The sequence below is a fragment of the Bombina bombina genome, chromosome 3 (assembly GCF_027579735.1).
Source record: "Bombina bombina isolate aBomBom1 chromosome 3, aBomBom1.pri, whole genome shotgun sequence".
Classification (NCBI taxonomy): domain Eukaryota; kingdom Metazoa; phylum Chordata; class Amphibia; order Anura; family Bombinatoridae; genus Bombina; species Bombina bombina.
This window is the reverse complement of record NC_069501.1, coordinates 83805356-83820238: the sequence shown is the minus strand read 5'-3', so window position 1 is coordinate 83820238 and position 14883 is coordinate 83805356. Positions and strand designations below refer to the sequence as shown.

Genomic DNA, 14883 nt, shown 5'->3' with positions numbered 1-14883 from the left:
TGTTGGTGAAAAATGGTGGCGTGCTCTGAAAGAAAACATTCAAAATGTAAGATATTTGTTGTAGCCTGTTTTGAAATGTTACATATTCAAAGTAATAATTTAAATTTTACCAGTTTACAATTTTTTTTGGGTCCTTGTTGTAGTAATATGTTTATTTATGTTTACAGAGCAAACAACCGTTTCTATAGAGCTAAAGAGCGTAACCAGTGATATGATTGAACTAACACTTAAGAATCAAGGAGGCCCAGATAATTTGCAATACAAGCTGACATTACAACTAGACAGCAATGTCGTAGAAGAAACAATTACCTCCAATTCAACAGTGATATTTGAAGGTCTTTTTCCTTCTTACAAATATGAGGTATCCGTTCAGTTGGTTGAATGTCTAGAGAAAAGAAACTTTACTTACAGTGTATGGACAGGTAAGAGCTTTACATTAATAAAAAAAAATGTACTTGTTCAATTCTTCAGGATAAGTGAGCTTCTTCAAAATATTTACATACACATACGCACACACACACACACACACACATATATATATATATACATATACACTATATATATATATATATATATATATACAGACCAGGTCTGTACTAGACCTAGGGCATACGGGGCATTTGCCTGGTGGGCTGGGGCCAGTTATGAGCCGGGCCTTGTTGCCTTAGTCCCTTCAAGTCACCAGCATTATTATTTGTACATGATGCAGGGCTAGCCTAACCCTGCCTCCTACCACCTTGCTGTTTCTGTGAGCAAGTCAAGGAGAGGCAACTCCTCTTGATGATGTATTTTGATGCCTGTGGGTGTCTGTTTTTGTGTGATTGTAGATGTCTGATTTGCTGATCTGGTCTGCGCATGTGAGTGCTAACTTCCTGTGAATGTCTTTGTGTGTTTTTTCTATCTGATAGTGCAGCTTATGCATGATGACAAGTGCTCAGGAGGCTGCTATTCTGAATGAGTATGACAACACAGGCTAATGAGCAATTAGAGCTTATACTTTATTTATATGTGAACATTTTACTTTTTTACTATTTAAGGATAACCAATTTACAAATACAGTGACAGAAACCTTTAAAGCTTTTGTAAATCAAACTATTACCTTATACTTGTCAGATTTGAGTTATGGTTAAATAACAAGAAGTGGAGGGGAGTAGGATTCTCTGCCTTAAAATGTCCAGGCCTATTTTTGGTCACAGTCCATCCCTGATATACACACACACATATACATACATACACACACATGCATACACACACGCACACATACATACAAAAACACTCACACACACATACATATACATGCAAACACATACACAGAAATACACACACATACACATACATGTACATACATAAATACATACAAATACATACACAGTCATACACACATACACATACAAACATATTCACACATACAAAAAAATACACTTACATACATACATAAGCATAAATACATATACACACACATATATACACATACACACAAATGCACTCACACACACATACATACACATACATACAAAACCATACACATACACATGCATACACACATAGATACATACATACATACACACTCACATACATACACACACATACATACGCACATATACACACATACATACACACATACATACACTCACATACTGTACATACACGCACACACATGCATACACATACACAAATTTCCCACAAAACTGAGCTAGATTAAAAGTATCGTGCTAATTTTAGCGTGGGAAGCTATCAGCAATATTGGCATCTTGAAAGGAAAAGGTTGCTCTGAAGTGCAAACAGAAACTGCGCTTGAAGAATTAGCGTGACTTCAAATACGTAAATTGTAAGGGTTATAAAAAATGTTTACAAAACACATTCAAAACATATTAAAATAAACTATTACACTCATAAATACACTTTATGGTAAAAAAATCATATAAATATTAAAAAATATATTTTATAAGGGTTAAAACGGATATGGTATATGACAAGGTATTATAAATGGAAAGGGCTATCATGTGTGTATATATATATATATATAGTTACCAGAAAATAGATAATGGCAACAGCACAATCTGTTTAAAAAACTTCTTCTTTATTTAGAACAACATCAGGATAAAAACATGCTATGATGTTGTTCTAAATAAAGAAGAAGTTTTTTAAACAATTTGTGCTGTTGCCATTATCTATTTTCTGGTAACTATGTATGGGAGGATGCAGGGCCGGCGCTCCCACTAGGCAAACTAGGCACCCGCCTAGGGCGCACTGCCACCTAGGGCGCAGCCGGCCACAACCTGGGTTGTACAGACTCCAGTACAACATTTGCCTGAGCAGGGGACAGTACTTGCATACAGCGGCCGTGAGACTGAGCATCAACTTAAGTCTTACGGTCGCTGTATGTTGAGACTGACAAGTGCAGCGTGCTGGCTGGCTGATGGCTGCTAATGATAGATTGATCCGGCCTCACGCGATGACGCAGTGATCTCCCGCTCAGCGCAACGCTCCCTGCCCTGACACTCGTCATCACATCCTCCCAGAGTCCCAGCAGCAACTGCAGGCGCAGGAAGAAGAGCTGAGAGCGGGAAGCAGCGAGCTGAGAGCGGGAAGCAGCAAGCTGAGGCCAGGAAGCAGCAAGCTGAGGCAGGGAGGCAGGCAAGAAGGCTGAAGCAGCAGCAGTGAGTCTAGGCTGGTGACGGACTGCCGGTGGCAAATTGGTGTGTCTGGTGAGCAAAAACATCACTTTCACCAGTGATGTAATTTAATTTTCTTTTTGCTCAGCCTCAGTCTATACATGTTGTTTTAGGATAAATGGATCATGGATCCTTTAATATATGTAGCCAATTAGCCATCATGAGTCAGGCATGCACACGGTATGTGTGTCACAGGCAATCAGGCATCAAGATTTAAAAGCCTGATATAGAAAATATAACAGTTAGTGTTAGAGCATTTTCCCCAAACTAAGTCAAACTAGGACCAGTCCTAGTAAATTTATGTCACATTATAACTTAGTTGTATAAATATAATAATATTCTATATAATCTCATATTTTGTGTGTATACATGAGTGCCTGTTGTGTATTGTGTGGGTTTAGGGGAGGTATGTATGTATGTATGTAATCTATAATCCCAAATTGTGTGCATACATGAGTGCCTGCTGTGTACTGTGTTTACAGATGCACACGGACCATAGGATGTGTGTCACACAGCATATGTGGCCTATAGGGAGGATCCACTTGTAGATTAAATTTGGAGCAATATTTTCCAGGCCATGTATGTGTGTGGGGAATGCTTCATGTTTAACCCTTTCGTGACAGGGTTAAAGTGCCTACATCGGAACAACTGTTCCGATGTAGACAAATTGAAACTACGCGATCGTGCATACGATCGCGAGATTTCAATTATTGGATCGCATCTGGGGGGCGTCCCTACAATCCTAGGAACGCCCTCCAGACCGCGATTAAATCCCTGAAGCACAGAAGGCTTCAGGACAGCCGTTAGTTATGACGTTCCATTCCGTCATAACGGCTTTAAAGCCCAGTCTAATTATGACGGAATGGAACGGCATAACGGCTTTAAAAGGTTAAGTACTTTGCTTATTGTTAGAGCTAGTAAAAAACTTTGCACATCTATAAATGCAGTTACTGTCTATTATTGTGAATCTATATCAAGTTGTCTTTTACTTTTGTGTGTGTTTGAGTGAATCTGTCTGTATATGAGTGTGTGTTTGAGTGAATCTGTCTGTATGTGAGTGTTTGTTTGAGGTGGTCTGTGTGTATCTGTGTGTGTGAGAGAGTCTGTGTGTATCTATAAATCTGTGTCTGTATTTGAGTGAATCTGTCTGTGTTTGAGTGAATTTGTCTGTATGTGAGTGTGTGTTTGAGGGGGTCTAGATTCCACTATAAAATGATTAATTCAACATAAAAATGATTTACTTCAGACATTTTTTTTTGGGGGGGGGGGCGCAAGTAGCTGGTCTTGCCTAGGGCGCAAAATAGTCTAGCACCGGACCTGGGAGGATGGCAGGCCTCCAGGGCAAACGTGCACTCTTAGGCCCCAATTTATCAAAGGTGTTGCGGACCTGATCCGACACTGCCGATCAGGTCCGCAAAACCTCGCTAAATGCAGAGAGCAATACGCTCTCCGCATTTAACATTGCACCAGCAGCTCACAAGAGCTGCTGGAGCAACGCTGCCCCCTGCTGACTCGCGGCCAATCGGCCGCCAGCAGGGGGGTGTCAATCAACCCGATCGTATACGAGTTTTGCACTATACCGGGTGTTTAAATAACGCAATAAAATGAGCGGTATCGCACTTTCCATAGCGCTGCCATTACAAGTTACTGAAAAACCTCCTTGTGCTGTGCGTTATGGTACGTTAAGCTCCATACCGCACAAAAGCCAAGGGCTGAGTTTATGTGCTCATGCACGCTTTCCCCCATAGACATCAATGGGGAGAGAGTGTTAGAAAAAAATAACACCTGCGATCGCGGAATGGCAAATCGCCGAAACGCAACCCCATTGATGTCTATGGGGAAAAGAAAATTACATTTAAACCTAACACCCTAACATAAACCCTGGTCTATATACCCCTAATCCCCCGCTTCCCAACATCGCAGACGCTAAATAAAGTGATTAACCCCTTATCCGCTGCTCTCCGACGATAAATAAAGTTATTAACCCCTAATCCGCCGCTTCCCGACATCGCCGACACTAAATAAACATATTAACCCATAAACCACCGGCCCCCCACATCGCAACTAATAAATAAACCTATTATCCCCTAATCCGCCGCCCACCCACATTGCTACTACTATAATAAACCTATTATCCCCTAAACCGCTGGCCCTCTACATCGCCAACTCTATAATAAAGTATTAACCCCTAAACTGCCAGCCCCCCACATCGCAACCAGGGATAGGCAAGGTGTCCGTGACTAGCCCTTGCAGTGTCCGTCACAACCTTAGTATATCTCTTCTTTCTGACTAAATAATAGGAATTTAAAAAAAAAATATGTAGTGTGAATAAAGTTAGTGGCTTGTCAAGAGACTGCTAGCGATAGTGGATGATAAGTTATGGAATAAATAAAGCCTGAGAAAAATACTGGATGTGTATCTGCATCTGTATAATAACACCCAGCTCTATATAAAAACATAGTAATGACACTGGCACATGCGTATAGCAAGACAAGGGCTGGTTATAGGATCAGTGGTATCTGCATCAGTATAATAACACCCAGCGCTATACAAAGACGCAGTAGTGACACAGGCACATGGGTATAGCCAGAGGATGGCTGGTTATAGGATCAGTGGTATCTGCATCAGTATAATAACACCCAGCGCTATACAAAGACACAGTAGTGAGACTGGCACATGCGTATAGCCAGACAAGAGCTGATTATAGGATCAGTGGTATCTGCATCAGTATAATAACACCCAGCACTATACAAAGACGCAGTAGTGACACTGGCACATGCGTATAGCCAGACAAGAGCTGGTAATAGGATCAGTGGTATCTGCATCAGTATAATAACACCCAGCACTATACAAATACACAGTAGTGACACTGGCTCATGGATATAGCCAGAGGAGGGCTGGTTATAGGATCAGTGGTATCTGCATCAGTATAATAACACCCAGCACTATACAAAGACACAGTAGTGACACTGGCTCATGGGTATAGCCAGAGGAGGGCTGGTTATAGGATCAGTGGTATCTGCATCAGTATAATAACACCAAGCACTATATGACACAGTAGTAACACTGGCTCATGGGTATAGCCAGACAAGAGCTGGTTATAGGATCAGTGGTATCTGCATCAGAATAATAAAACCCAGCACTATATGACACAGTAGTAACACTGGCTCATGGGTATAGTCAGAGGAGGGCTGGTTATATGATCAGTGGTATCTGCATCAGTATAATAACACCCAGCACTATATCACACGGTAGTGACACTGGCTCATGGGTATAGCCAGAGGAGGGCTCGTTATAGGATCAGTGGTATCTGCATCAGTATAATAACACTAAGCACTATATAAAGACACAGTAGTGACACTGGCTCATGGGTATAGCCAGAGGAGGGCTGGTTATAGGATCAGCGGTATTTGCATCAGTATAATAACACTAAGCACTATATAAAGACACAGTAGTGACACTGGCTCATGGGTATAGCCAGAGGAGGGCTGGTTATAGGATCAGTGGTATCTGCATCAGTATAAAAACACCCAGCGCTATATAATGACACAGTAGTGACACTGGCTCATGGGTATAGCCAGAGGAGGGCTGGTTATAGGATCAGTGGTATCTGCATCAGTATAATAACACCAAGCACTATATAATGACACAGTAGTGACACTGGCACATGGGTATAGCCAGAGGAGGGCTGGTTATAGAATCAGTGGTATCTGCATCAGTATAATAACACCCAGCACTATATAAAGACACAGTAGGGACACTGGCACATGGGTATAGCCAGAGGAGGGGCTGGTTATAGGATCAGTGCTATCTGCATCAGTATAATAACACCAAGCGCTATAAAATAATGTTTTTAATTTCAAATGTACCTTGGTGGAAAATGTCCGCCACAGCCTTTGTCTGTGCCTATCCCTGATCGCAACTAATAAGATAAACCTATTATACCCTAAACCGCCGGCCCCCCACATCACAAAACACTAAATTAAACTATTAACCCCTAAACCTAACACCCCCCTAGCTTTAAATTAAAAGTTACAATATAACTATCTTAAAATAAATAAAAATTTACCTGTGAAATAAAAATAAAAAAACTAAGATTAAACTATAAATTAACCTAACATAACTATTCTAATAAAATAAAAAAAACTACAAATTAAAAAACCTAAATTACAAATTTAATTAACTTAATACTATGAAATAATTTTTAAAAATCTAACATTACAAAAAAAACCCCGCTAAAATTAGGAAAAATGAAAAAACACTAAGATTACAAAAAATAAATAACAAAATTATCCAAAAAAAATAAAAATTACACCTAATCTAATAGCCCTATAAAAACAAAAAAGCTGCCCCCAAATAAAAACACCCCCTAACTTAACAATAAACTTTGCCCTAAGTTAAATAGCTCTTTTACATTAAAAAATTACAAAGTCCCCGGTAAAAGTAAAAAACCCCCACCCAACCAACCCCCCAAAATAAAAAAAACTTAAAAAAAAATGTCTAAACTACCGATTGCCCCTAAAGGGGCATTTGTATGGGCATTGCCCTTAAAAGGGCATTCAGCTGTTTTAGTGTCCTTAATAGGGCATTCAGCTCTTTTACTGCCCATCCCTAATCTAAAAAAAAAAACACCCAAAAAGCAAAACAAAAAACCTAACACTAACCCCAGAAAATCTATTCACGGTTCCTGAAGTCCGGACATCCATCTTCATCCAGGCGGCGAAAAGTCTTCATCCAGGTGGCATCTTCTATCTTCATCCCGGTGTCGCGGAGCTGTGGAGGCGCAGAGCTGTGGAGACGCAGAGTTGTGGAGACGCAGAGCATTGTTGCCGGTGGCACGGACATCCAGCGTGAAGGATCCTTTTCATATGGTTACCGCCGTACACTGAAGCTTGAATGTAAGGTACCCGTTTAAATATGCGGTACCTTGTATTCCTATTGGCTAGCATTTTCAAATCAGCCAATAGGATGAGAGCTACTGAAATCCTATTGGCTGATTTGAACAGCTTAGAATTTATTTAGACTTAGGTTTTTTATTTTGGGGGGTTGGTTGGGTGGGGGGGTTAGTTGTAGGGGGGACTTTGTAATTTTAACTGTTTAACTTAAATTTTTATTATTTTGGATAATTTCGTTTTTTATTTTTTGTAATGTTTCATTTTGTTTTGTTATGTTAGATTTTTTTAATTATTTCGTAGTATTAGGTTTATTTAAATTTGTAATTTAGGTTTTTAAATTGGTAGTTTTTTATTTTATTAGAATATTTATGTTAGGTTAATTTATAGTTTAATCTTATTATTTTTTTATTTCACAGGTAAGTTTTTATTTATTTTAAGATAGTTATATTGTAACTTTTAATTTAAGGTTAAGGGGGTGTTAGGTTTAGGGGTTAATTAGTTTAATTTAGTGTTTTGCGATGTGGGGAACTGGCAGTTTAAAGGGTTAATAGGTTTAGTTTGTTAGTTACGATGTGGGGGCTGGCGGTTTAGGGGTTAATAGGTTTAGTTTATTAGTTACGATGTGGGGGGATGGCGGTTTAGGGGTTAATAGGTTTAGTTTATTAGTTGCGATGTGGGAGGCTGAAGGTTTAGGGGTTAATACTTTATTATAGTGTTGGCGATGTGGGGGCTGACGGTTTAGGGGTTACTAGATTTATTTAGTGTTGGCGATGTGTTTTTTTTGGCGGTTTGGGGGTTAATAGGTTTATTTTAGTGTCATCGATATGGGTGGGTGGAGATTAGGGGTTAATAGGTTTACTATAGTATTTGTGAAGTGATGCGGGAGGGTGACGGTTTAGGGGTTAATAGGTAGTTTATAGGTGTTAATGTACTTTCTAACATTTTAGTTATGAGTTTTGTGAAACATTTTTTTTTTTTGCAAAATCCATAACTACTGGTCTCCGATCGCGGAATGACTCGTGCTGGTATAGGCTGTAACGCAAGCATTTTAGCTGGACTGCACAACCTGTAATACGGCGCTATGGAAAATGCCGCACTCAAACGTAATTTTTTTTATTGCAGAATGGAGGGTTGCATTAAGGCTAAAATGCTTGCGGTATAGCTATACCGCAGGAACTTGTAATATGCCTTATCTGCAATTCCACGCACAATGGCCAATTTTTCAGCAGTATAGCACCATAACGCGAAACTTGAAATCTTGCCGATTGTAATGTAAAATATTCATCACTACAATTGGATTTATCTCTAATAAGATTTCGGGTTATCAAGTGAGAGATAAGTGTTAATTATTATTTTTTTATTCTATGGGGAAAAGAAGTTAGCGCTGGTGCAATATCTAAAGTTCTGCAGTTAGCGCACCTGATCTTTCGCTCTTGAGCTAACTTTTTACTTTCAGTTTGTAATATGCATGCAAACCCGTCTGCAGACAATAAAAACATTTAGCGTGCCACTCCTAATCTTTCCCACTATTGATGGACAGTGACACATCTTGGAAGCATAAATACAAAAACACAGGAACATTTATTAAAAAAAAAATACAAAATGTATTAAAGTGCTCTTTTTGGATAAACAAAATTCTAATATAATTTCCTTTAAGGAAACTGAAAAAATTATATATATATTGACGTCTTTGAAATCCTATTATAATTATTTGCAACAGGTCATGTAAATAGTGTTACCACTGCTGCTAACAATTGTGACTACAATCAAAATCCTGGTCAAAGCAACAAAAAATATTTTATTTTATTAATGTACTGCTGCTTGAATATAACTGTGTTTAACCCTTGTAAAGGGGTTAACATATAGTTAAAGTCAGCTCATGAGCAGCCATTCAATACTGAGAGCTAGCTGAATACATTTGGTGAGCCAATGACAAGAAGCAAATATCTGTGGACACTAATCACAGGGTTTACTGTGGTATGAATGTTTACATTACTTTGTGATGGGATGCCTTGACTCAGGGTATATTATTATGGGAGGGTCCTAGTTAGGGTTTACAGTGGGAGGAGCTTCCCAGGTAGGATTTACTATGATGGGTGGGTTCAAGTTATGATTTTATGATGTGATAGCACTTTCCTAGTTAGGGTTTATTTGTGGTAGTAATGACTATAGTTTTTATTTTTTGGGGTCTGGGAATCAGATGATGTCTAGATATATAAAGGAAACACCCCAATATTCTTGCAGCCACTTATTATTGATGCAAAAGTCAGAAGCCATTCAACTGGGTGGCAAAATTATTTAATGACACAAATACCATACATCCGATCCACCAGTTGCAAATAAGAACCAGGTATTTATTTTTTCTAAATACCAGCTGGTACCATCATTTTTGTGGGATCATTGATATTATACTCTTGGGGCAAGATTACAAGTGGCGCACTAACGCTAGCATGCATGCGATATTGAAACATTGCACCAGTGCTAATTTGCATGCATATTAGAAGTTAAAAATAAACACGACCAGACGAGCACAAACTAAATTTGCTGAGTTTGCACGTGCCATTGAAATCTATGGGGAGAAGATAACGTGGTCGCAATATCCGAAGTCCTGACCTTAGGGCGCATCAGCTTTCACTTGCTCGCAAATAATTGACTTTTATCTTGTAATATGATTGCTAACCCGCACACGTTAAAAGTTTACTTCCCGCTGTGTTTGCACATAAGCGAAATCTCTGTAATCTGGCCTTGGTGTTTCGTAGCTGCTTTATAGGATAGCTGTTTTATAGGATAACTGCTTTATAGGGGAGCTGATTTATAGGGGAGCTGCTTTATAGGATAGCTGCTTTATAGGATACCTGCTTTATAGGGGAGCTGCTTTATAGGATAGCTACTTTATAGGATAGCTGCTTTATAGGATAGCTGCTTTATAGGGGAGCTGCTTTATAGGGGAGCTGCTTTATAGTAACATTATTCACTTGATTTATGATATTTTTATTTTGTTGTTGTTGCAGAGATGCTAATTTACAAAGACTTGAAATGTTTAGGGCCAGATTACAAGTGGAGCATTATTTAAAGCTCCTGCTCAAGCGTTAACTCCGCTAGAAGTAAGCTTTTTGCGCATATTGGGTATCACTCAAATTACAAGTTGAAAGTAAAATGTTTTCTCTCTCGTGCAAACACGGCGCAGGTAAAAAGCCAAACTTCAAATGTCATGGGCATGATAACCTATGCCCCATAGATGTAAATTTTATATATATATATATATATATATATATATATATATATATATATATATATATATATATATATATATATATATATATATATATATATATATATATATATACACACATAAAACAGCAGTAACAGCACTTTCCAGCCTTTTTACTGTGTCTAGTTTTAATATCTGACATTTCTGGGTTTCCGCCTTTCTCAAACAGAAAAACACTTAATACCCATTGCGCGTAAATGTTATCGCTCCACTCATTATCTAGCCCTTATTGTTTAAAAAGGTAGATAATATATACATTTTACCTCTGTGACTACCTTGTATCCAAGAGTGTGCATACAACCCTCTTATGTCAGTTCTTTTGACAAAATTACATATAAGCCAGTGCTGATTCATAAATAACTCCACTCAAGTGAACACCATGTTATCTATATGTTACACATGAACTAGCACTGTCTAGCTGTGAAAAACTGTCAATATGCACTGAGATAAGAGGCAGCCTTCAATGGCTTGGAAATAAGCACATGAGCCTACCTAGGTTTAGCTTTCAACAAATAATACCGATAGAACAAAGCAAATTTGATGATAAAAATAAATCAGAAAATTGTTAAAATTGCATGCCCTATCTGAATCATGAAAGTTGAATTTTGACTAGACTGCCCCTTTAAGCCTTGTTATGAAAGTTTGATGTATACAACTTCTGTTTCCTATTCACTATCGCATGCTTAAAGGGACAGTCAACTACAAAATGGTTATTGTTTAAAATAATAGATAATCCCTTTATTACCCATTTCCCAATTTTGCACAGCCATCATGGTTATATTAATATACGTTTAACCTCTGTGATTACCTTGTATCTAAGCCTCTTTTGACAGCCCCCTGACTAAATGGCTATTTATTTATAATCTATTGACTTGAATTTTAGCCAATTAGTGCAGTGTCATCGACAGCCCACAGGGGTGAGCACAGTGTTATCTATATCGCCCACATGAACTAGTTTTCTCCTGTTGTAAAAAGCAAATAAAAAACCATGTGATAAGAGGCTGTCTGTAGTGGCTTAGAAATAGGCAGACATTTAGAGGTTTAAATGTTATAAAGTATAATAATATAACTGTGTTGGTTGTGCAAAGCTGGGTAATGGGTAGTAAAGGCGTCAGCTATCTTTTTAAACAATAACATTTTTTGGTGTTGACTGTCCCTTTAAACATTTATTTGCTCTGTCCCTTTAAACATTTATTTGCTCTGTAGCAAGTTCCTTCTGAATTACCTTTTCCAACAGGACCTTCGGAAGATTCAATACACATTGTCAATACTGACAGCATTAGGTCATATGTGTAACACAGACCTCGCCCAAGAATAAACAGCAGCACAGAAACACAAACGAAGGGTGCAGAATCCCAATAGCAGTGTTTCCTTTGCCTGATAATGATAAATGAAACTGTAAGTGTTCCTATCAGTATTAATCCCTACAACTTCTCTGCTTTCATAGAAACAGGTCTGATTAAACGGATATTAAAGAACCAGTAAATACAGTGGCCTCTAGTTATGAAAGTCTGGCGGACCTGATCCGCTAGTGCGGATCAGGTCCGCCAGACTTCGCTGAATACGGCGAGCAATACTATTAGTATAGTATTGCTCGCCGTATTCATCATTGCACTAGCAGCTCACAAGAGCTGCTGGTGCAACGCCGCCCCCTGCAGACTCGCGGCCAATAGGCCACCAGCAGGGGGGTGTCAATCAACCCGATCGTACTCGATCGGGTTGTATTGTTGCGATGTCTGTCCGCCTGCTCAGAGCAGATAGACAGGTTATGGAGCAGCGGTCTTTGTAACCGCTGCTTCATAACTGCTGTTTCTGGCGAGTCTGATGACTCGCCAGAAACACGGGCCATCAAGCTCCATACGGAGCTTGATACAAATGCCCCAGTAGGTTTTGCATGATTACAAGACAATGCACTAGCACTTAGGGGTCAATTTATCAACCCCTTTGCCTGCCAACGACTGCAGGAGAACCTGCAGTCCGTACCTATGAAGCAGCGGTCATCAGACCGCTGCTTCCCTAACATTTTGCCACCTATTAGGTGGCGAATTTCAATCTCCCCAGTCTCGGGCAGGGGGCGGGATTGCGAATTTCAATCTCCCCGGTCTCAGGCAGGGGGCGGAATTGCACGCAAGCGCAAAATAGTGCTCATGTGCAATGCTGAATTCCGGCAGCAGAATTCAGCCCGCCAGAGGCAAGCTGCGGTAGACAGGGGTGGGTATGAGCACCCCTGTCTGCCGCAGCTTGATAAATCGACCCCTATGTCTGATCTTCAAATGAGTAGTAGGTTTTGAAATTTTTTTAAAGTTATGTCTATTTCCACTTCCACTGCATCATGTGAAAGCCATCAGCCAATCACAAATGCATATATATTCTGTTAATTCTTGCACATGCTCAGTAGGAGCTGGTAACTCAAAGGGGCCAATTTATCATGGTCCGAATGGGGCCAGATACATCTGTTTTAGCGCAAGCCTTCAGGCTCACCGGAAACAGGAGTTAAGAAGCAGCGGTCTTAAGCGGTCTTAAGCGATCCTCTGAGGCGGCGTTCAGCAATCAGCCTGAATTAGCTGACTACTTGAAATCTCTGTTGAGTGTGTCGATTTTAGTTATCAGTTAGTGCTAGCTGTAATATAGTTTGACCACTGCTCTAAGCAATCCGTGTCTAGTATAGTAGCTGGTTTAGTAATTTACAGCTTTTTTTAAGGAAATCTATGTTTTTGGCAACTCAAGGGAGAATAAGACATCAACATTTTCATTGGGGCCTATTTATCAAATGTCTTGCGGACCTGATCCGACAGTGCGGATCAGGTCCGCAAGACATTGCTGAATGCGGAGAGCAATACGCTCTCCATATTCAGCATTGCACCAGCAGTTTACAAGAGCTGCTGGTGCAACGCCGCCCCCTGCAGACTCGCGGCCAGCAGGGGGTGTCAATCAACTCGATCGTACTCGATCAGGTTGAATTCCGGCGATTCCTGTCCGCCTGCTCAGAGCTGAAGACTCGCCAGAAACACGGTCCGTCAAGCTCCATTCAGAGCTTGATAGATAGGCCCCTCTGTCTTATATTTGCACCTTAGTATTATTTATATAAGAGCACACACAAATTATATTTCTGAAAATGTAGAGCTGGCTAAACAAAATGTTTTTGGTGTTAAATGTGTGCTGTTTTTTTAGTTTTCATTTAAAAAGTTGGTTTATTATTCTTATTGTTATTCTTATTCTTATTCCTATTATTCTTATTATGTTCAAAACATAAATATCCTAGTCTTTTCAGGATACTCTAGAAGCTATAAAGAATTTGAAGGTAAATCCAAGCCCTCAAGGGTATAAGAATATGAATAATTAGACATTGTATTCTAAATGAAGTTTACTATAAAATATTTATATGTGCTAAAAAACTTTGTAATGCACAATCATTAATTATTTTCTTCCTTTCCCATAATATTGTGGCTTACTCACTATGCCCCATAGAGGGTAAAGTGCTTATTTTTAGAAAACTAACCCTGCAACATTCTAAACAGTAATGGCTTCATCAGTGTAGGAACAAATTTGTACTATTCTATATTTGGACAAAGCAATACTCTATAGTCTGTCTTTTTTTAGAATGTATGTCCCTGGTCTGCAAAACAATGCAAATTTGTGCTACCAAACCATTTATTTCATATCAAATGTTTGGCAAGGTAGTGTTTGATAGCTGAGAAATACTTTCATCAGTAGCGTTTAATAGCTGAGAAACACTTTCATCAGTAGCGTTTAATAGCTGAGAAACACTTTTATCAGTAGCGTTTAATAGCTGAGAAACACTTTCATCATTAGCGTTTAATAGCTGAGAAACACTTTCATCAGTAGCGTTTAATAGCTGAGAAATACTTTCATCATTAGCGTTTAATAGCTGAGAAATACTTTCATCAGTAGCGTTTAATAGCTGAGAAACACTTTCATCAGTAGCGTTTAATAGCTGAGAAATACTTTCATCATTAGCGTTTAATAGCTGAGAAATACTTTCATCAGTAGCGTTTAATAGCTGAGAAACACTTTCATCAGT

At 39.1% G+C, this 14883-nt stretch overlaps 1 protein-coding gene across 1 annotated transcript in view; it reads left to right on the top strand.

Annotated features, from left to right (window-relative positions):
• The window catches only part of LOC128652223 (serine-rich adhesin for platelets-like), a 50282-nt gene that overhangs the window by 15814 nt on the left and 19585 nt on the right, over nucleotides 1-14883 (top strand). Inside the window, exon 3 of the mRNA XM_053705158.1 lies at nucleotides 168-422. Within this exon, the coding sequence (XP_053561133.1) occupies nucleotides 168-422 (255 nt within the window). The remainder of the gene's footprint in view (nucleotides 1-167; nucleotides 423-14883) is intronic.